The 23623-nt window shown below is 48.9% G+C and overlaps 2 protein-coding genes across 3 annotated transcripts in view; both read left to right on the forward strand.

Moving 5' to 3' along the window:
* pdlim2 (PDZ and LIM domain 2 (mystique)) overlaps positions 1 to 5464 on the forward strand; it is a 42325-nt gene extending 36861 nt beyond the window's left edge. Inside the window, exons 8-10 of the mRNA XM_056285911.1 lie at positions 2304 to 2452; positions 3471 to 3582; positions 3865 to 5464. Of these exons, the coding sequence (XP_056141886.1) occupies positions 2304 to 2452; positions 3471 to 3582; positions 3865 to 4057 (454 nt within the window). The 3' untranslated portion in view covers positions 4058 to 5464. The remainder of the gene's footprint in view (positions 1 to 2303; positions 2453 to 3470; positions 3583 to 3864) is intronic.
* A 6114-nt stretch (positions 5465 to 11578) lies between these two features.
* adgra2 (adhesion G protein-coupled receptor A2) overlaps positions 11579 to 23623 on the forward strand; it is a 54112-nt gene continuing 42067 nt past the window's right edge. For both annotated transcript variants that reach the window (XM_056282661.1, XM_056282668.1), the window contains exon 1: positions 11579 to 12115. In XM_056282661.1, coding sequence (XP_056138636.1) covers positions 11871 to 12115 — 245 coding nt within the window. In that variant the 5' untranslated portion in view covers positions 11579 to 11870. The remainder of the gene's footprint in view (positions 12116 to 23623) is intronic.

The following is a 23623-nucleotide window of genomic DNA, read 5'->3' on the forward strand; positions in this document are numbered from 1 at the left end:
GGAGGGCACACCTTTCTGTCAGACTCTCGTCCTTCTTCTGTCTCGTCTGGCATCGATAGAGGTGTGTGTGTTTTGCATCTGTGTTTGTGTGAGCGCACTTCTGCCTCCTCTTGGGACGCGTTAGGCAGCGTTTGCAGTGGTCTGACGTGCAGGGACTATTATCTGAAAACATAAGTTTTCCAGCTCTCTTTGTTCCCTTTGTTTCTGAGGTGAGTCATGTGAGTTTTAGTTGATTTCTTAAAGGATTTTAGGGTGTGTTGCTTTTGACATATAATGTTTAGACTGACAGGCTCCGTTGTGCTGATGACGAGAAATGTGGTCCGACTTCAAAACGGTGATCCGATCTATGTTTTGGCTACAGACCTTTTTTTAGACTTCTTTACCAGATCAGAATCATGGGCAACCTGTGCCAAGGGTGGTTATGAAGAGAAGGGAAGTTGGTCTCCGATGTCAACATGTTTTTAATGCGAAAGGGTTTCAGGAAAATAAAGGATTTCAGGTATTCCTGTACTTTATGCCTCTTGGACACTTGCACTGAAAAGTTGCCTGCAATGGTGTTGTGCTTTTTTTTTTTTTTTAATGAGTGCCTTTCTGTCAGACCCTGAATACTCCTGTTGTTTGTTTTTCCACATATTTGACCTAGACCTCACATTGTTGTTGAGCTTGCATGTCAGAAGGCATAGTAAGAGACGCAACAAGGGGAAACGGATTGCCGAGGGTGGAGCTGAGCATGTGGAGAGCTCGGAGGGTGTGCAGTGAGCGGAGGGGTCTGTTTTCAATTTGAACCATGTTCAGCGGTGCAGAGGAAAAGGGTCTGAGCAACAAAAAAAGGCCTCAGTCACACATTTGTTGTCTCGTCCATTTGCCATGTCCCGCTACAGCCATTTTCACTTATGGAAGTGTGCAGCAAAACCTGATGAAAAGCAGGCGGAAAGTACACACACACCCCCCCTATATTTAAACTCCCATTAGAAGCATCAGAAACGGCTCCATGAATAGTCCTGTCTTTAAACAATTTTTCCAAAACCCTAAGCTCTGGCAGTGGTGATCTGCTACTTGCACATCAGAATGACGGCGAGTCGTTTTAAAACCAGGAAGACGGTTTTAAACTTGAGCGTTGCTTCTTTATTTGGGCGGATTTCCTCCCCCCAGGTGTACGCGGCACCATTTTGGTCACGTTTTACCTTGGCGTGCGAGAACAGGTGACCAGTCCTGATCGGGGACTCGACTAGCTCGCGCTGACAGCTGAGCTGGGACGTCATCTCCAATTGACTACAGGTGAACGGCCCGCCTGAACTACAGTCTGTACTGGGGTAACCGGTTCTTAGTGACAGCCAGACCCGACGACTCCCTCCAGACAAATACACAAACACAAGGACATTCTTCTTGGTTCCTTTTTGTGTTTGTTTTTAAATGGGTCAATCACTTTTCTTATGTTTCTTAGCCAGAGTCAGACATGGGCAAGGAGGACTATTATTGCAAACATGCATAAAGTAAGAAACGAACCACCTCTCAAGGGGTTAAGAAGTTGCTCATTAAATAAACCCGTTTGCCATTTAATAATCTCTTAATTAGCTGGCAGCGTATAATATCCTCAGGTGCCGGCAACGCTTCCCTCCCTTGCTCCTCTCTCTCCTCTAATTGGATGAAAGTGACCACGAAACCTGGCTTACTTCCAAGTAAACCAGTTGCATGTTGACGTTAGTGTGTACTACTACAATATGTGTTTGTGAGTATTGTCTAAGGTTGAATGGCATCTGGTTAGTGTGTAAAAGAAATATTTTTCTACCCATCAATATAGTCACGAGTCAGGTATTTTGCACCGTCACCGCTGCTGGGATGGATATCTGAAAAGATCTGGTCATCGTTTCCATACATCAGGAAACCTCTCATAAGATTTATACAATCACATCAACATTTTTAATTGCTTAACTGTGAATATGTCTTTTAGTGCACAATTTTTTTTTTGCTGTCCGCTGTATTTTTGCATAGAGGACATTTTCAGGGTTGGATCAGTGCCCCTTGTTAAATGGGTTGGAGACGGATCCAGATCAGCGCTAAGTGTACATCCATAGGGTTGGAGAATGGCGTTGGCCTCTTGCCAGGGGAATGCAATATAGACTTTCTCCGTGGAGGTCAAAGTCACAGAGCTGGCTGCTGCTCCTGCCTTCATTTCCTCCGCAGCCTGTCAAGCCAGCCTCTCATAAGCTGGCATGCATGCTCGACTGCACATGTCACCGTGAGCCGTGTGTACGGTATTAGATCATCTGAACCCCGCTCTTTGTCTTTTTGGTTCCCCACAGCAGTTCCAGCTCTGACTTTGCCATGCAGAGGTTCGACAGGGACTCTGAGGTATACAAGATGATCCAGGAGAATAAGGAGTCTCGCACGCCTCCTCGACAGTCCAACACCTTCCGCATGCTCCAAGAGGTCCTGGAGGCTGATGAGAAAGGTTAGATTTAAGGGGCAGTGGTGTCACAAGTCAACAGATATCTAAAATCAGAGCATCTCTTAGCTATCGTGTGATAGGCTGAGCACTTGTCTTTACAAGCACACTCACACTTTGCATGGAAAAACATATTGCAGAGATGGATTTCAGAGTTTGGTATGTTGCATAGGAGAAAGTATATAAATGTTTAATCATAAAATTCATAATCATGAAAGCATGCTAAGTTTTTAAAAACTTCTGTAAATTTGAAAGTTTTTTTTTTTTGTTCATAGAGTTCAATGATGTACTGTGTCACATCATACAAGATATACCGCTTTGCTTGGAGGATTAAATGCTATATATTTGTAAATATATGCATATATTTTATATTCTGCCGATATATAAAACTATATCAACTTCACAGTAATTTAAAAGCACTCAGGAAGTTGTCTGGTATGTAACGCCTCCATCTTGAAGTAATCCCTGACAAGGGTGTATTGTGCACAAAAGGCGGCGCACGCTTGAACTGTGAAGTCTTTAACATGGCCCATTACCCCGAGCTGAAGCTGGATTCATGGCCGGCCGTGTGCACTCGATTCTGAGCGATCCTCCATGCAACGCAGTCGTGCACCTTTTGTTCTTTTGTTTCGGTAGATCAGACCAAACTAACAATAATCTTTTTAGACATTAACCACCGATAATACCGCCAGCCATATGGGGGGGGGGGGGCAGGGCATGTTCCATGAACAATTGCGGGTGTTGAACGATTAGTGGTGAACGCATACAGATCTCTGCAAGAGGAGAGGAAAGCTCTGACAGAGTGCACTGAAGAAAAATAAAGTGATGATGGGATATACTGGTTTCGAAATGGAAAGGTACAACAAGCCTGTCGTGACCTTCCTGTGAGTAGCTGTCAGTGGTGCTGTTTCTAGCTCCTTTCTGTTGACTGACATTCTTTGTTTTGTGTGTGTGTGTGTGTGTGTGTGTGTGTGTGTGTGTGTGTGTGTGTGTGTTGGCACATACATGTGCCTTAATCACCCAGAGGCAGCTGTGCGATTCCCAGGGAAGCTTTCGCCCAACACCCCGAAGCCCAGCGCATCAGTGGGAGGCGTCAGCAAACACCACACCTGTGAGAAGTGTGGCATCAGCATTGTGTAAGACACCATTTAACCAGTTGTCCCCTGTAGTTGCATATTCACAGGCATAATTCGCAGTTGTCATTGCATAACCAATTAGTTTTTGGTACGAGTCATCAAGTCGCCATACTTAAATGGCTATTTGCCCTGTGGTAAATGTTCCTCATGTGCACACAAGCTCCTAGGTAAGATTAAGATAAGCTGACTGACCCTACAGTCGTAATTGTTGATTGTTAGTAGTTTTTTTTTGTGCTATTGTTTTTATGCATTCATGTATTCATTATTCGGATCTTCCCTCAGAACACAGGCTGTGCGCATCATGGATGACCGCTTCCGCCATCCAGAATGCTACACTTGCACAGATTGTGGCCTCAACCTGAAGATGAGGGGCCACTTTTGGGCGGGTGAGGAGATGTTCTGCGAGAAACACGCCCGGGAGAGGTACCAAGGCCCAAGTACTTCCCCCCGAGCCACCGTTTCCCCTCGCCACTAAAGGCGCCCAACCACCTAGCCGCCTGACCCAAGAAATGGAGCGCTACTTGCCTGCCTGTCACCCCTCGCCGCATCTGACTCTGTCATAGACCTTGGGGCTGGGGCACAGAGGTGGGCAGGGCTCATCCGTTTGGACACACCATTTCTGATTGCCTTTAACCATACTCTGCATTGTTATCACTCACTTTCTTGCCTTTCTTGTACTTGTATGGGAATTGGAGCTTTGTTTTCATCACCACGTCCTAGCCCCCCCCCCCCACTTACGGACCCTCGCTCTAATGATGTGCACCTGCATATTTAAACCACATCACACTTACCTTAAGCAACATTAACATAGCGCCAGCTTATTAGAAGAACACAGCAGGACTGGTTTCCTGATGCTGTGAGGATCTGAATAAACGACAATTATTTTGTCTTTTGAATCTCCTGCTGACCCATTTTTGAACAAAAAAGGGACCAAGAAAAAAAAAATCATATGAACTGCATGCCATTCAGACAATGTACTGTACACATACAAATGTTTGTGTGTTGGTGTGTGTGCGTGTGCGTATGGGGTGTGTGTGTGTGTGTGTGTGTGTGTGTGTGTGCATGCATGCATTTGTGCATGGACGTGATCACATGCACCAGAGCACTGGTCTCTGCATGCCTTCCGTGTGTGTGTGTGTGTGTGTGTGTGCGTGTGTGTGTGTGTGTGTGTGTGTGCGCGGAGAACACATCAAGTCATTCCTTTGAAGTGCCTGCATTGCTGCATTGTCCCTATATCACAAAGGAGTTGTGGATTTTCCTTCCAAGTGTCAGCCAAATCCCCTTTCTGGTTCCCCCATTATTTTCCTTTTGTAAGCAGATCTTATTAGTTAAAATAATGAACATTACTTATTTGCAAAATTATTTTTGTTAAGTTTTTTTTTTTTTGCTTATGAGGGAACATAGATTAATGCAATATACATATATATTTTTGATGTTTCTTTGATAGAACTGTATACTATATTTTAGAGCGTTCAGACTCATAATGTATGCACAGGACTTCTAGTGTGGAACGAATTGCCGATGACCCTCTTGCCTGTCCTGTTGAGGCGGCGCCAAGAGTAAAATACACTATAACGTTCTCATTTCATATCGCACTTAATAAAATCACAACGTGAAGCTTGTTCATTGGAGGTGCCTGTATTTGTCATACAAGATTGATTTTGGGACGGTGGGTCATCTTGCAGCGACGTTTCACTCGCTCACACACTGTCGTACCGTTGTGTAAAACTGTATTTGTTAGAAATGTACGTGCGTGTTTTGCACAAGACGGTAGACCAGACGGCAAGTGGGGAAAAATATTTGCACTTGATCTGTACTTGCTTTTTTATTTGTCCCCTTTGATCTACTACCATAAAGATAAGGATTGCAAAAATACAGGCAACTTAGAATAGTTATTTGCTTTTCTGCAGTGGCAATTTGCAAGACGAGTGGCATCTAGTATTCAACATGAAGAAGAGTTAAACCTCTTAATGCAGTACTCAACAAGGAGATCTCAAATGTATGCACAACTTGAAGGATTTCTATAGAAAAGCTCTGTGCCAGCTAAATATTGGAGACCTCGGTGTCCACTGGTGACCCGGTGGCACATGTGTCAGTACAAGTGAATTATTTAAACAATCTTTGGTCCCTTTCGTAAAAGCTGAACAGGAATATCAGAATCCGTCTGGATACTCAGTGGTTTCCATTTTGACATTGGAGAAACCACTGGAACTAATCCACGTGGTCAGGGTCTTTGTTTTACCAGGTCAGGACCCAGCGACTCGACACCCAATACATCATTTATGAAGAAGAAATGTGTGTAACAGTTTTAATTGCACCTATAAGATGCACGAGCCACAAGCATAATTAAACGTTGCACGCGATGGGAGATGTAGGATAGATGGTAGAGCGTGAACAGCTCTTGATTTAAGGTGAGTTTGATGGATTTTGTTGATTCTGGTCCATAGAAATAACTGCTGCTACTACTACTTTCGGCTGCTACCGTTGGGGGGCGCCACAGCGGTTCATCCGTTTCCATCTCTTCCTGTCCTCTGCGTCTTCCTCTGTCACACCAGCCACCTGCATGTCTTCCCTCACCACGTCCATAAACCTCCTCTTTGGTCTTCCTCTTCTCCTCTTCCCTGGCAGCTCCATATTCAGCATCCTTCTCCCAGTATACCCAGCATCTCTCCTCCACACATGTCCAAGCCATCTCCATCTTGCCTCTCTTGCTTTGTCTCCAAACCGTCCAACCTGAGCTGTCCCTCTAATATACTCGTTCCTAATCCTGTCCTCCATCACTCCCAATGAAATCTTAGCATCTTCAACTCTGCCACCTCCAGCTCCGCCTCCTGTCTTTTAATCAGTGCCACTGTCTCCAAACCATATAACACAGCTGGTCTCACAACCACCTTGTAAACCTTCCCTTTAACGCTTGCTGGTACCCTTCTGTCACAAATCACTCCTGACACTCTCCTCCACCCACTCCACCCTGCCTGCACTCTCTTCTTCGCCTGTCTTCTGCACTCGTTACTTTGGACAGTTGACCCCAAGTATTTATACTCGTACGCCTTCGTTACTTCCACTCCTTGCATCCTCACCATTCCACTGTCCTCTCTCTCATTCACGCATCGATATTCCGTCTTGCTCCTACTGACTTTCATTCCTCTTCTCTCCAGTGCATACCTCCACCTCTCCAGGCTCTCCTCCACCTGCACCCTACTCTCGCTACAGATCACAATGTCATCCGCAAACATCATAGTCCATGGAGACTCCTGCCTGATCTCGTCCGTCAACCTGTCCGTCACCATTGCAGACAAGAAAGGGCTCAGAGCCGATCCTTGATGTAATCCCACCTCCACCTTGAACCCATCTGTCATTCCTACCGCACACCTCACCACTGTCACACTTCCCTCACACATATCCTGCACCACTCCTACATACTTCTCTGCAACTCCTGACTTCCTCATATAATACCATAGAAATAAGTCCATAGAAATGAGATTCATGTTTTTCTGGGGTGAGGTTGCTGAAGATATTGTTTGGTGTACAGGGAGATAGGGAGAAAGGACGACTCATCCTGTGGTGCACAAGTAAAGTTACAGCCACACAAACTACCGTCGTTCTGTCGTAAAACACAAACGGCACCAATGGGGGTGACTGAAGTATAAACTGTTGTGGTTCACATCTGAGCAGTTTTCATGACAGTAAATATTAACGCGACAAAGTTGAGAGTATCCCTGGCCTTCCTGGCTTAAAATACACTGGAGGTTAAGCCTGTACTTCTTTTTGTCAGACTGTATGACGTGGAATCACGGCTGCGATAAAATCATTTTAAGCATTTCTTTAAATTAGCGTAGTGACCACAAGAGGGCAGTATTGCCCTAGTTATCCAAAACGTGTCTCCCCTACAAGACGTTTGCTCTCCAGGAACTGGGATAGAAAGAGGGTGGGTGGGTGGGTGGGTCCCAGAGAAAAAGAAACTGTAGCTTGCCCATCTCAATGAATTATTAGACAAAGGAAGCCATTAGCTGTTGTGCCGCACAAAGCAAGGGAAACCTGAACACAAACGTGGGAAGCCATTTGTCATTTTTGGTGAACGAGGCCCCCTAACTCCTCCATTCCTTTATCCCCTTTAACTCAACTTGGGGAATCTAGGAATCTTATTGGGAAGCTAGGAATCTAGGAACCTTATCACTCGTGCTAGTATTGCCGATCTTAACGACTGCGAAGTTAAATATGAATTGTAAATCCCCGACTCAAGCTGAAAACTAAAACCAGACTCTTGAAGAAATGCCGTCGAGGCGGTAAACTGTAAGAATAAGGGGCCTCATTCATCAATCGTTCGTACGTACAAGTTTGTTCCTACACGCCCGTGGAATGTTTAGCCCCGAATTATGTCTGACAGGACAATAGCGAATCCAGATGCTTGGTTGTGATTCCTTCCCCCTAACATCTATTTTCTCCCTCTTACAACGAGCAGCCTGCCAGACTTGCGAAGGCGTCAGCGTCGGCCAACTGGTGTCTGAATTCAGGGGTTACCCGGGTCCCGTAACGACCTCCGAGACAAACTCCGGGGCTAAATAAATCGCACGGGTGTGCAAATTAGTATGTACGAACGACTGACGAACGAGGCCCGTTGGCTGCAATGATCCCACAAGTCCTAAATCAAAACGGGCACCCGGTCCAGTAGATGTTACCCCACCGTGTGAGTCCTTGGCGGGTCGGTGGGACAGCTGACCGGGCGCAGCCGCACACGCATGCAGTAGCGGAACACCGCCACTAGATGTCAGTGGTTCGACGAGAGACAAACGCCGTCAAGCAGTAGGACCCGATAATGGAAAAGAGCCTTGAAAGAGTGGTCTGAAGTTTCTTTCCATTTGGGATCTGGGATCCCCCCCCCCCTCTCTCTCTCTTTTGATTACCGAGCGTTCACGTTCTGATCCAAGATTCGCTCCGGAGATGGATCGCGTTTGGATCGTCCCACCGTCCTCTCAAAGACGCCGTCGAGACGATCCAAGAGCGATCATCGCATCACCGTCTCCCATACCGCCCTGTCCTGACCGAAAAGCCTCTTGCATCGCTCCCATAAATCCCTCTCAAGACAATATCTCGGTTTCATTTTTCAATCTTCCCCGAGTCCTTCCGCCTTCCTTTCTCGGTGCTCCCCCCCACCCTACCCCCCATTTCTCGCTTCCCCACCTGGAATGGGGTCCAGATGTGGGAGCGGGGAGAAGCAGGAGAGACTGCTTAGCTGGCTATAAGGAGTGACGGGGCTGTGGGGTGCACGGAGAGAATGTTGGAACGACATTAAAGTTTGTCTGGATGCCATTAAGTACAATTTGATGTAATGTGCAGTTTGGGACGTGACATTTTAAATGGAAACTCGACTGTGCTCTCCAGATGAGAGAGATCTGGGCCTTGCGGAGACGGAGGGGAGTGTTGTACCCGAAGCCTTATTTAACAGCTCGGATAAACAGCCCTCTGTTCCGCCGCTGAGCAGGGGCGCCCTCTCTCTCTCTCTCTCTCTCTCTCTCTCTCTCTCTCTCTCTCTCTCTCTCTCTCTCTCTCTCTCTCTCTCCCCGGGTGATCACGCCGGCTTCTCCGAGCCCGGCTCCGGTCTAGCTACGGTATCAGGTACAGCAATAACACAACCGGGGCTCCGCGGCGGTGGGTCAGAGCACACACTACACCCATTGTGTGACTGGGGTGTACCGCTCGCGTGACTGAGGTGCTGGGCCGTTTGGATATATGTCAGTGAATACACGTCAAGCTCAATTGCATGGACACCCTCCGCCGCCTGCCCGCCCCCCCTCCCCTTTCTCAGACGCTCTCGCGGCGCACCTTTTCATATTTCCAAATACTCCCGAGAGCCGGGTTTCCGTTCCCCCCCCCTCCCTCCCCCCGCAGCCTCTCCTGTATCCAAATGTATTTTTAAAACAGAAATCTGCGGCGTCTGATATTTTGGAAGCTTTCCGTGCACGGAGAGGAGAGGAGGAGGGGAGGGGGTTCAAAAGCAGACCTCGAGGAAGTGAACGAGCTCGAATATATATATATATATATATATATATATTGGATTGTACAGGATTCTTTTGTGGGGGGGGGCGTATCGTTTGCCTGACTCAAATTCCATTCTCCAAGCCAAAAAATATGACTTTTTACAGAACATATGTAGTTTCTGTCATGCCACACTTTTTGCTGTAGAAGTCGCCAGACAGGGTTTGCTGTTGCTCCTCTGTGCAGAGAAACAACAAACGGCAGGCAAGAAAAAACACCAAAACAAACAAACCAAAACAAATCAAAGGCCTGCAGTCTGTTGGCTTTGAATCGGGCTTCCTCGGTGCCCTTTTCAGGTTGGCAAGGCGGTTTGAGTTGCTAAACCTGTTTGCATTGCCCCGGCTAATCCAGATAATGAACCTAAACAGGCAAATCCCTTTCATTATGATAGCCACTAGCCCCCCCCCCTCCCCCCCTGGGGTTATTAAGCTACGCAAACAAAGCAATCAGCTACAATCACACATAATCACCTCTGGTAAAAGTGCCCATCTATTGAAATATTTGGTTGGAAGCTGTTGAAACTCGTGGCCAAGTATTACTGTTGCACAAGTGTGCCAACAAAACAAAGTTGACCTGCATGGCAGCAAAAACAAAACCCGGTTACGGACATGCAAGCAAGTCTGCAGAGAAACGTCGGACTGCGGCAACATGACGTCATATCAAAATCTGCGTGGAAACCGATGGAGGGGAAAACTCCCAAAGTGTATTGCGGCACAAGCTCCGAAACGTACACACCGTTGTCTACGCACGAAACTTCAGGAGCCTCCGAAGCGGTAGCACGCAAAGGGCAACGGGACGCCCCTCACAGCAGCTCCTGGATAACCTTGCGGCGCAGGTTGTCGACACGCCGAAGGAAGACGTGCTCAGCCGCTGACCGGCGGGGCGACGGACACACACACACACACACACACACACACACACACACACACACACACACACACACACACACACACACACACGTGGATCCAGACACCAATCAACCCCACCACGTGTTTCTGTTACGGGGCCCCCTTTTGACGATGGCAGACATTTTTGTCACGGCTACCAAACTTCATCGTCACCTTTGTTCCAACCCACACCATCATCATCCTCCTCACCATCATCCTCCTCCTCCTCCTCCTCACCATCATCCTCCTCCTCCTCCTCACCACCATCATCCTCCTCCTCCTCCTCACCACCATCATCATCATCCTCCTCCTCACCATCATCCCCCTCCTCCTCCTCCTCCTCCTCCTCCTCCTCCTCACCACCATCATCATCATCATCCTCCCTCGACGCCAGCTCTGTCGATTCCGTGCCGAAGGTGAGCTGTATGCGCTAGGACCGCGCGGAGCGGAGCGCAGGCGCAGACGGAACAGGCGCACTTGGGGCAGGAGCCGATTCTGATGTGTGACAGAGAGGCAGGCGGGCAAAACCCGCTAGATGCGGGGAATTTCACCGGAGCCGACGAGGACCGTCTCGACTCTCGCCCGAATCCAAAAGATTCCCCCGGTCGGGTCTAGATTTTCCAGCCTGCAGCTTGGCCGACCGGGCTGTAGCAGAACTCGGCGGAGAAGTTCGGCACCGGAGGGGGAGGGAGAAAAAAGAAAAAAAGGAAAAGAAAAAGTAAACTTTTTATACCTCTGTGAGAGCGCCGGGACCAGTGACGGGTGTTTGTGAGCCGCGGTTTTCCTTTTAGCCACAGATGACGGTGACGGTGCCGTGTTCGGGCTGAGGGATTTTTTAAAAAAAAATATATTTTTTGGGGGGGTGGGGGGTGGGGGGTGGGGGAGTCTCGCTGGGCATAACGCCGCTGGATGAAGTGAGTAACGGGAATAGCTGTCTGCGCGTGGGACACTCCCAGAAGGAGTTAGGCTGGGTCACTTTCTAAGAGGTGATTAACACGTCTCCCCTTTTTTTGTATTCTACTAGTGGGCTAAAATAGAGAAGGAGGAGGAGGAGGAGGAGGAGGGGGGGGGAGGACAACCAGTATAGAAAACCGACCCCTTGGATTTACCCACCATGCAGGTAACGGGACTGTGTGCGCGGGCTGCCGCGTCATGACACGCCGGGACACCGCACGGGCCAGCATGACGATGGCTTAAACCATGTGCGCTCATTGTTGAGTGGACTTGAGACGCAGGATCACGCCATTCATTCCGGACCTCAAGGCTTTTGCGTCCCCCCCACCCCTCTTCCACCTCCTCCACCCCCACCCCCCTTTTTGAAGCTCGAGCGCGGAGAAATGGGATGACGTGAGATTGGACAGGACAATGTTGGTACCCGACGTTGGCATCCCGCTGCTGGGGCGTCTGCTGCTGATGCTGCTTCTGCTGTCTGCCTCCGAGTCGAGGCTGTCCCAGGCCTGCCCCGACCTCATCTCCAGCAGCTGCAGCTGCACGGACGAGCGTCCAAAAGCGCACGGCGCCTCGGCCCCGGGGAGGAGAGTCAGCTGCAACAAAGAGGAGCTGTCGGAAATCCCAGATGCCAGTCTGCTCCCCAACAGGACCGTCACGTTGTAAGTTGCAACCGTTTTCTGACAGCTCTATGGACTCAGGTTGGCCATTATCCCCCCCCCCCTCCCACACTCTCCCCCCTTTAGGCCCGAAGGAGCATCTCACACCCTCCACAGCTCTCCCTTAGGCTGTACTTTGAGGAGGGGGGGGGTGTATGGTTCATTTCATTTTGCAAGGGGTAAAATAGTGTATATACAGTAGATTACATGGGTGTAGCCTGGGTTCAAAAAGTCCTGCTGAAGTGGACTCGGTGGAACCGTGCAGCAGTCACGACAGGAGCAATAATAAGACCATATGCTGTTTTAAGCCTTGCATGTTTTAGTACACAATAAAGTATAGTGCACTCGTAGCCATTGTTGGCCACAGGCTTGCAGAAAGTTTCCTGTGTTTGGAATAAAAAAGGTCGACTTTTTTTTTGGGGGGGGGGGATCTACATCTCTCGGTTTACTACAGCCCTGGATTATATTGGGCTGTGGAGGACGCTCTCGCATTGATGGCAGTGGCCATGTGTCCCTAGCTAATAACAAAACAGATGCGCACGCAAATAAAAGTAGTCTCATATGATCCGGTTAAGCCCCCTCGGCCTTGCCCACACACCCGCACCGTGACCCCGTGGCCTTAGTTTTAACTGTATTTAAGTCTTGTTGATGTAATAAGACTTGTTAGGTCAGAAGTGTACATCTTGATCTGGTTTAGCTCGGTAGTGGCATGCCGAACGGCGCTTCTCTGTAAAGCATTAAGAAGATCACTGAGAGGGCAGGCCAACTCGAGCCGTCATCTGGCCCTCCCTCTTTGTCACAACTCTGTCACTTCAAATTTGACTTTGACTTCGGCTCCCCCCCCCTTTCCCCCCCCCCACCGTCTTTTACCGCCCGCCTTCGCAAAATTCAAACATCTCCACTGTTTTTGTTGCGTTTTTTTCGAAATACTATTTTCCGTGCTTTAATGGCGGACTGGCTCCTTCCTTTACTACCATAACATCCCCTTCAGTCTGCAGGCCGCCCCGTCACAATCCCACTCTGTTCAGGAAGGAAAGGCGACCGTTCTCCAACCCGCGGTGTGAACTTGCACTGCGTGGCTCGATAACATCCTGGGACAACGTAGTCCGATGGATATTTATCGTTTAGCAGTTTACGTTGGCAGTTATTTTGGGTTCAAAGTAGGTTTTTGCAAAGAAGTTGGAAGGCCGAGGCCAGCTCGCGGGGTAAAAACGGCTAACTTTCTGGATAGGTGGACTACCGGTCAGTGGGTTGGACATCCTGTTGGACGGTGTGTGTCTCGCTTTTACCAGAACCTAAAGCGCCGTTTCGCTCTCCTTTCTCAGCTGCTCACAACCGTCTCTCGTGTTAACTTGATGGCACCACCTCTTCCGAGGTTCCCCCTCATGCATTCCCACATTACCTTGCTGCCTCCCTGCTCTTGCACTGCTAACCGAACATGGGCACGGTAAAAAAAAGAAAAGAAAAGGGGAAAAAAAAGAAAAGAGAAGCGAAACAGGCGTAGAGGAGGCACGGTTAGGGAATTTGAGCCTGGGAGAGCTGAAGGCAACTCGCGGGCCATTTATAGGGCCTTACGTTACTTGCTTAATAAAGGCAGGATAAACATCTGGAGAACACATTGCTGCAAACCAGAGGGGAAAAAAAATAAAAAGTGGCCTGGGTGGCAGCGGTGGAGGTGATTGAAGATAATCTCCCATCCCTGCACCTACTCATTTCAGTTTATTTGTTTTCCTACACATGTTTGGCATTCTGTGACACTTTTATTGGGCTGTGTACGAGGAGCAAACAATTCTGACCTTAATCCATCTGAAAATTTATCGTTTTCTCTACCTTTTCTGGGAACACTTGGGGTGACTAGCAGTTTTTTTTCTCTCTCTCTGCAGAAGACTCAGTGAGTTTCTCGAGCATACGTGCTCTCATTGTTGCTCATGACATTAGCTCCAGATGTGGAATGTGAGAGGCTGTGTTGATACTTCTGTTATTCCTGACATTCCTCAGACTGTCCAGAAAAAACTGCAGACAGCATCCCAGGTGCAGTAGTAGGGGAGCTCTGCATGCCCTACACTGGCCCGGTTCCCCTCCAGATCTGACGGTCTGGCAGCCGGCCTCGCTGCCCTCGCTCCTTGGGCAGCTTGGAGGAAGGCACTCCTTCACGCTGAGCAGTGCAGTACAGACAAGAGCTGGAGGACACCAGGTCCACGGCTTCCGGGGCTGGGCGCTAAATGTAATGCACAACAGCTGGCCCCCGTGAACATTCCAGCTGAGGCCCCTCAGCCTCATGGGAAATCCCAACGGGGATTTGTTTATTAAAACTATTAGATGGCCGTTTGTTGTTCCTGCCAACCACAAAGCAGCAACCAGCGACTCCGGCATTGTCAAACTCCTCTTTCAGATACGAAGTACCTCCTGAACCTGGATTCTAACTCACTCACTCACTCACTCACTCACTCACTCACTCACTCACTCATTTACTTATTCACTCACTCATTTATTCACTTACTAATTTATTCACTCACTCACTCACTCACTCACTCACTCACTTACTTATTCACTCACTAATTTATTCACTTACTTACTCACTCACTCACTCACTCACTCATTTATTCACTTACTCATTCATTCACTCATTTATTCACTTACTCACTCACTTATTCACTCACTCATTTATTCACTTACTCACTCACTCACTCACTTATTCACACACTCACTCACCCACTCACTTATTCACTCACTCATTCACTCACTCATTTATTCACTTACTCACTCACTTACTTATTCACTCACTCACTCACTCACTTAGTCACTTATTTACTCACTCACTTATTCACTTTCTCACTTATTTACTCACTCACACACTTACTTATTCACTCACTCACTTATTCACTTTCTCACTTATTTACTCACTCACTTATTCACTTTCTCACTTATTTACTCACTCACTCACTCACTTATTTACTCACTCACTTACTTATTCCCTCACTCACTTATTCACTTACTCACTTATTTACTCACTCACACACTTACTTATTCACTTTCTCACTTATTCACTTTCTCACTTATTTACTCACTCACTCACTCACTTATTTACTCAATCACGTACTTGTTCCCTCACTCACTTATTCACTCACTCACTCAGTCACTCACTTACTTATTCCCTCACTCACTTACTTATTCACTCACTCACTTATTCACTTTCTCACTTATTCAGTCACTCACTCGCTCACTTATTCACTTACTCATGTATTTACTCACTCACTTATTCACTCACTCACTTATTCATTTATGTACTCACTCACTCACTCACTCACTCACTCACTCACTTATTCACTTACTCACTTATTGATTCACTCACTCACTCACTCACTGGCTTATTCACTTATTCACTAGGCACTAGGGCCGTAACACTTATTCACTCACTTATTCACTCACTCACTTATTCCCTCACTCACTCACCTACTCACAAATTGACGTTTAATCTCAGGTCTGGCTGTACCATCTGCGTGGATTCTTGGGGAGGTTGCGACCCTTCCAAAAAGGCTTCTCAGTGAGGACACCTAAATATATACGTTGGTGTAAGATGTTAAAAACTGTTCCTTAATTAACATTATAATACTCATTGGTAAAAAAAAAAACTGGCAAAATATAATTTTTCTGCACCCCCACCAATATTCACTCTTGACTCCCCCCCTCTATTCTACTACCACTTGGTATTGCCCATCATGGAAGGATTTCACAGAGAGGTCGTCGACAGCGACGCAAGTAAGAGGCGCTCTGTCACCGTTTAACCTGCTCAAACCAGTCAGTCTTTTGTTAAAACTGTTGTTTCTGACGTGTCGGCTGGGCAGGTCGCTGTAACCACGATTCAGACGAGCTATCTCATGCTGGGTTGAACCGGCGCAAAGCGCCTATTTTAATGTCAACATTACGCATCCGACCGGGGTGTTGGGTAAATAATCATGCTATTGTAACCGGTTATTTTCTTGCCCGGTGCGGGATTCGATATGAGTTGTACTGCGCCACAAGGCGACATCACTAACCGCTCGGCTAAAGGGTCGGACCCATTAGCTAGGGGCTAACGTGTATTATTAGTAGTTTACACTATGCTAGCTGCTCAGTTGAGGCTTCGCGGTCAGTATGAGGGCTACTTCCGGTTACCAGCTTAACAACGACGACCTTTCTGTTCGCAGCGCCGTCACGCAGCAGTGGCGTGTCCTTGTTTTGCCCTCGCCACGCCTCATTCTGACGTGGGCCACTGAATAATGGCGGAGGCCGGCCCTGGCGACTCGCTACGTCTGATCTCGCCGGACTCCTCACTATTGATATCACACATTTCCATCTGCGGTTGCGCCTTCTTAATTATTTCCATAAACTTACACTTATCACTGGCTTAATGGCGGGTAATTTAGCTCTCAGCCTTCAGCCGTGAGTTACAGTCATCCACCACAACCCCCACCCCACACTCTCTTTTTTCTTCTTTATCTTGCGCTCTCGTCCCCCATTTTTCTCCCCTTCCCATCCCCTCTATCATGAGTTCATCCACACGCAGTAACTCTCAACCTAAATATTTAGTCGTCTTGGTAGGAAACTGCCATGTCTAAACTCCTTCCAGATGTGGGCCCGCGCTGGCCCGTGTTTGGGCCTAATTATGCACGGCTGCGAAGGGAGCCGGATCACTGGGAGAGGAAGAGGAGAGGAAGGGTAGAGGGGAAGAAAACGATAAGTAGAGCAGAAAGTTAGGCCCGCGTGTGCCGTCGTGGAGAAGAAGAGCAACCAACAAAAAAAAAACAAATGCGAAAGGAGTGGACGGAGAAGCGAGGGGACGGGCCAAGCCGACGAGGACGCCGGACTGGGGTGGGAGCCGGGTGGGGAGAGGAAGCCGGAGAGGGGGCGTCGTGCAGAAAGCGAAGGGAGAAAAATGGAGGCGGTAGAATGGGAGTTTTGGCAGGCTGTTCAGAGGGATGTGCCCCTGGAGACTGCGAACTCCCCCAGCCCCTGACTTGCAGATCTTCGACCCCGGGGTGAAAGGGGAGGAGAGTAGACGAGTCAGTGGGCTGTCAGAGAGCCCGGCGTTGCTTCGTGCCTCCATTGCAGCGCTGTTTTGCGCGCCGCAAGGAGCACGCCGGCGAGTCCGGTGACGAGGAAGTGCGTTTATATTTGTGGACGCCGAGACACCGCAGCCATTTACTGCACACACACAAAACCCATAGCGAGCATTGGGTTCCGCGGTTGAAGCTGTGTGTGACGGGGTAGTGTTTCGTTTTAATGAATAACAGAACTGTTGCTGTAAAAAAACAACAACAACAATGTAAACTACTAATAAGACCCGTTAGCCCCTAGCTAACGGGTCTGACCCTTTAGCCGAGCGGTTAGTGGCGTCGCCTTGTGGTGCAGTACACCCCGTATCGAATCCCGCACCGGGCAAGAAAATAACCGGTTACAACAACAACAAAATGAGAGAGAAAATACTTTAATGACACAATGAAAGGAGAAGGTGAAGTGGAGTGGAGTCTGTCTCGGGGGGCGCTGCTCCCTCGTTTGTTCCGGTGGCTTTCGGTTTCACACGAGTCGAAACGTTGCCACTCCCTCGGCCGTTTGTTTTCAACAGTGTCAGCGGCTGATAAACCCCGGGTCACCGGGTGCCAACAGAAACGAGCGGCTGCTGATACTCAGGGAGGGGTCGCTCGGTCAGGCCAGTGCCTGTCCTTGGCGGTAATCAGCAGGCGCTGGGAGGAATGCGGTGCCGACACCCCCTCAGTCAGGACAGCTGGAGCTGGAGTCGCCTGTGCTCTCGGCACAACTCGCTGCAGCTCTAGGGGTACTCGGATATTGCAGATAGAAATACTGAATAATAATTTAAAAAAAAGACTTGATTACTCCCCCCCCCCCAATCAAAATGTGAAAAGTCACTGTAAATGCCTGCAAACAGCTGCAGAAAAACAGTCTAGCCAGGGAAGGTTTTGCTGAGTACATGCGTTGGATTAACACACAATTGTTGATCACATTTCCATGAGAGAAATTTGGGGTTGAGCGGCCTGCTTGAGTTGCCTGGGTCCAGATCTTTGAATCGGCCCGCTCCACCAAGTGGACCGATTCCTTGGGTCTGGGATCGTGGCATGAAACGCGGTTTCTCGGTTGAAAAGGCGATTATCCCGTGAGCGCCGTGGGGTGGTTAACGATTAGCCAATCAGCGCCATGGGCGGGACTAACGCCGTTGTGAAGGTGTTGTCACGTTAGACAGCGTGTCTTCTCAATATCGCCCGACATCATAGTTTGTTTTTACTTCGCTCCACTCTTAAAACCCCGGTAAAACCAATATTTTGGCATGGCTACGCATCACTGTCGACTTAAAAAAGGCGTTAGAGGGCGTCCGGGTGGCGTAGCGGTCTATTCCGTTGCCTACCAACACGGGGATCGCCGGTTCGAATCCCCGTGTTACCTCCGGCTTGGTCGGGCGTCCCTACGGACACAACTGGCCGTGTCTGCGGGTGGGAAGCCAGATGTGGATGTGTGTCCTGGTCGCTGCACTAGCGCCTCCTCTGTTCGGGGGGGGGACTGCGGGAAATAGCGTGATCCTCCCACGCGCTACGTCCCCCCTGGCGAAACTCCTCACTGTCAGGTGAAAAGAAGCGGCTGGCGACTCCCCATGTATCGGAGGAAGCATGCGGTAGTCTGCAGCCCTCCCCGGATCGGCAGAGAGGGTGGAGCAGCGCCCTTGACAGCTAGGAAGAGTGGGGTAATTGGATGTGTACAATTGGGGAGAAAATGGGGAGGGAGGGAGGGGGGGGGCGTTAGATTCTGGAGGATACGTTGGTCTCTGGTGATTGGTTAGGGATAATTGAATCCCCCCCCTCCCCCACGGAAATTGGTCGGAGTGGAGGCAATGTCAGACTGAAGATGGAAATGGAGTGTAACGAGTCGCCAATTCAGTCTGATACCAGGCAACTGCTTGAGGGCAACTTGGCAGTAGTTGCTCCGATGGAGCAGAAGATTTTCATCACTTTATCTCTAAATATCCTTAATTGTTATGACAGTTTCAGTCTCTTGGTCCTTTTCTCTTGCTCATAGGCCATCACTAGCCCAGTCAGGGAGAATTCCTTTTTTACGTTCTCCAGTCACCTGCAAACAATCCGCTTTTATCCTTGATTGTCTGCAGCAGTAATTTGTTTGTTTCTTATCACCGTTTTGCCCTCTGAGTCACATTGCCGGGGGCCCTTATTTGTGGATACCGAAGAGCTAGCAGATGTGTCGGCGGTTTATGTTGGGTCTGTGAGTCAGGACGTGTTGAGATGGGAGTATGTCGATGAAACGTCCCAACAGTCGTCTTATCAGCAGGGAGAATTCCAATAGATGAGAGAGTGCTGGAAACCCCGGGGCATTCCTGCAGGGAGAGGGTTTATTTACACGGGGAAAGGTGTTGTTTTTTTGGTGGGGGGGGGTTGCACTCCCCTTGCACATTTTAGGTGGGGCCATGGTCAGCAATAAATCAAAAAAGCAAACAAAGGCCTGACACTGGATACTCAGGGATTTATACTCAGCCTCAGCACCTGTCAGTGCCACACAAGTCCCAACCCCCCCCCCCCCGCGTCCACGCAGGTCAAGGTAAAAGACACAGCTTTAGCCCGGGACACAACCATGCGCCTTCTGTATAGTTGCGATATGGGCCTGCCCTTCTGTTTCGGACGATGGATATACGTGTCACTTATCACCTCACAATGTTTATTGATTAAAAGGTTGGGAGTTTTCAAACCCCTGCAAAAACAGAGAAGCATGTTGTCACAGTAATCTCAAACCCCCCAAGTGAGTTTGTGTTATTTTAGTTTTCCCCTTCTGCGCAGCTCTTCTTATCTTACTCCAAAAATGCCTGACTCTTGCTTTTCCTTGCCAGCTCCGACTTTCTTCCCTCTCCCCATGTCTGACCACAATGGCCCCCAAAGTTCCTGCTTTGGGACTGTATCGCATGGGTGTCTATAGTGGGAATGCCTGTGGGTTTCTGTGTGTCTGCATGCATGCGTGCATGCGTCCGTGCCTGCGTGTGTGTGTGCGCGCGGGGGAGTCTGACATGGTTACTGTTAAAAATCAGTCTGGATGATTTTAATCAAATAGTCCCCCCCTCCCCCCCTTAGTTGAACAGAGTGCAGCGATTTTGTAAGAACCCTCTTACAAAATGCTTCGTCTTGCTTTTTCAGTGCGTGTCATCCCTTACTCCGCACAGTCTGGGTCATTTTCCTCTTATCACTCCAGATCCATCATTTGACTTCCGGCAGGGGTGGAAAAACCCTGTCCAGAAAGTAAAAGCCCTAAAACTGTGCCTTTACTCCACCCATGTACTAAACCATCAAAATTGCACTGACTAGTTTCCCAAAACAGCTGGTTTAATACATGGATGGAGTGAAGACACGGTTAGGGTTTTTACTTTCTGGACCGGGGTTTTCCACCGCCTTTGTATCTAAGACCCTGTTTACACTTGGTTTTAAAATGCGTTTTGGGCGATCGGATCACAAGTGGACGGCGAGACACATCGCCGTTTACACCTGGGTCTATCACGCGTCTCCAAGTGCGTCCTGCTGACCGCTTGTGATCAGATTTCGTTACTCCGAAGAAGAAGAAGAAGAAGAAGAAGAAGAAGAAGAAGATTTCGTTACTGTCTACGTCCTTGTCGGGGACGCATCAGGACGCATTAGCGTTTACACCACAAAAGATATGTGGTCGAATGCGTCCCAGACCACCTCGGCAAGTGCTTTGAGTAACCGGTTCACAAAACGTTTTGGCGGTCGTTTACACTTTGTATTTAGTGCTGTCCACTTGTGATGCGATCGCTTACAGAAACGTATTTTAAAACCCAAGTGTAAACGGGGTCAGAAAGTCCCACAGCGAATGGGAATGTGTTTCATCCCTCCCCGGCCGAAGTAACGAGACCAGCTGTGAAATTAAGACGTGAACTCTTGTTGAATGGCTCATCGAGACCGCAAAGCATTGTTTAAATGTTAGGACCTTATTTTTGCTGGTGTTGTTGTTGTTTTCCCACCTAAAATAGCTTAAAGTGAAATATTCTCCACAAGTTTATGACCCTATCCCTTTTTTTTCGGCATCTGCTGCTAAACAGTCTCTGTGGCATTGAATAATTGCGTGTTGAGTTTTTTTAAACATTGCATTCACACACACACTTGCGCGCGCGCACACACTTGCACGCACACGCTTGCACGCACTCACAAACAAATAAACACGTACAGAGTAAATGGCAAGTATTTAAAGAAATATGTCATAAAACTTCTCCAAATATTGGGAGTATTTGCAGCGGACAGATGTGAGGCCATTCTTTCTCGGGGCCGACATTATTTCCCAGCAGTCTTTGCTGCGGAGCAGAAAACAGAGGCTGGTTATGAGACGGAACAATGAGACAATAGCAGTCGGGGAAACAACACATTCCACGTCCCAAAGGGCCAGATTCACCGAATTGCCTCATTAAAAGTGTAGAAACACTTCTGAGACAACGATCAAAACGGCCCATCGGGTGTCTGTTCTGCGGCCGTACACTTTCTGATCGGGTTTGTCTCGGAGGCGTCCGCCGCGACCGTCGTGATAATTGACGGTAGCGCTTCGCCCGAGGGGCGATAACTTCAGCGTTTGTTGCCCGATCGTCAATAGTAACGACGCCGGCCGTGCTTGTTCACCCCTCTTGTGTCAGCGGCTGTCCGGCTTTGTCGGAAACGGCGTGTTGCGCAACTCCGACCCGACACAAGAAACACGGCGTCACGGGCGCTTCCCCGCGAGCGACGCTCGGTGAATGACGTAACGAGGCCGTTTTTCCACGTGGAGAGACCCTCCGCGCCACTTTGCTCCGTGTTGCACGCGACGCAGTGCCGCGTGTGTTCGCGCCATCTGCCCGTTTGTGTGTGAACATATGGGAAGGGCGTGCGCGGCCGCAGCTCTCAAAATAGGATTTCGGTCCTCCCCTCTCTAATTAGAGACTCGCTCAAAAAACCCAGATTTTTTAATTTTAGACCAGTAGGTTTTGGGGCCACTAACGCGCGCGCGCGCGCGCACTGACTGAAATACATGCGTTTTGCATGCAACTAAATGTGATAAGGCACATGCATGCCCGTGTAAATGTGATGCGCAAGCATGCACACACAGTTATGCGCCCAGGCACATACACATGTGTATTCGCTTACATGTTTACACACACACACGCGCGCGCGCGCGCGCGCACACACACATACACACACACACACGCAACCACAAACCACATAAGCTTATTCCTTTGCCTAGCCGGGTAACCCAAGCACAATGCAGTGCACTCTGTAATAAGCGGTTCCGCATATCAAATGCAGGCGCGCTGTCCCCTATCTAGCCTCAAGGCAGGAAGGCAATGATGGATGCACTTCGTGCTATAAATATTCCAAGTTTTGGGATTTACTGTGCTTGACAACTATCTATCTCGGCTCCTCCAATCCACTCTCTTGCCGGCGCTTGTTTTGGGATTACCGAGTTACTCTGTCAGTATTCACGTTATGATTTCACAAAAAATATTTTGCGTGCAATTACATGGACGCTCCCTGCCATGACAGGCAGTAAATGGGACTTGTATCTTGGCGGTGTTCCCTGCTCTCTACTACAACCCCTCTGGTGGCTCGGGGACAATGGGCACATTCACATCTTGACATGCATTTACCACTAAAGTGCCTGTTGTGCTCAAAGGCCTTGGTGTCTCTGTTACATTTAGTGCCATGACCCTCTGAGGACAGGCCCGGGGTCCGAGGGGGGCTCTCTCAGGACCACTAGCCGAGGTGGCTCTCCCTCTTTCCCCCCAGTGGAGGGGCTAAGCCATTAAGACGGGCCCGAGCAGTGAATAGTCGGCATACCCAGTGAGCATCTCATAAAGTACTTATTGTAACCCAAATGCCACAGCTACTGTAGCTCCCAGCCCGAGCCATCTCTGTGGTTATGCATTCTCTCTCTCCCACCTCCCCCCCTCCACTATTCTATCTGCCTGTCTCTCTCTCTTGCTTGCTCTCTCTTTATCTCTCTCCCACCTCCCCCCCTCCACTATTCTATCTGCCTGTCTCTCTCTCTTTCTCTCTCTCTCTCCCACCTCCCCCCTCCACTATTCTAGCTGCCTGTCTCTCTCTCTTTCTCTCTCTCTCTCCCACCTCCCCCCTCCACTATTCTAGCTGCCTGTCTCTCCCTCCCTACCTCCACTATTCTATCTGCCTGTCTCTCTCTCTCTCTCTCCCCCCTCCACTATTCTAGCTGCCTATCTCTCCCTCCCTACCTCCACTATTCTATCTACCTGTCTCTCCCTCCCTCCACTATTCTATCTGCCTGTCTCTCCCACCTCCCTCCCTCTCTCCCGCCACTATTCTATCTGCCTGTCTCTCCCTCTCTCCCTCCCTCCCTCCACTATTCTATCTGCCTGTCTCTCCCTCCCTCCCTCTCTCCCGCCACTATTCTATCTGCCTGTCTCTCTCTCTCCCACCTCCCTCCCTCCACTATTCTATTTGCCTGTCTCTC

Source organism: Lampris incognitus, chromosome 1 (genome assembly GCF_029633865.1).
Source record: "Lampris incognitus isolate fLamInc1 chromosome 1, fLamInc1.hap2, whole genome shotgun sequence".
In the NCBI taxonomy this organism is placed as follows: Eukaryota; Metazoa; Chordata; class Actinopteri; order Lampriformes; family Lampridae; genus Lampris; species Lampris incognitus.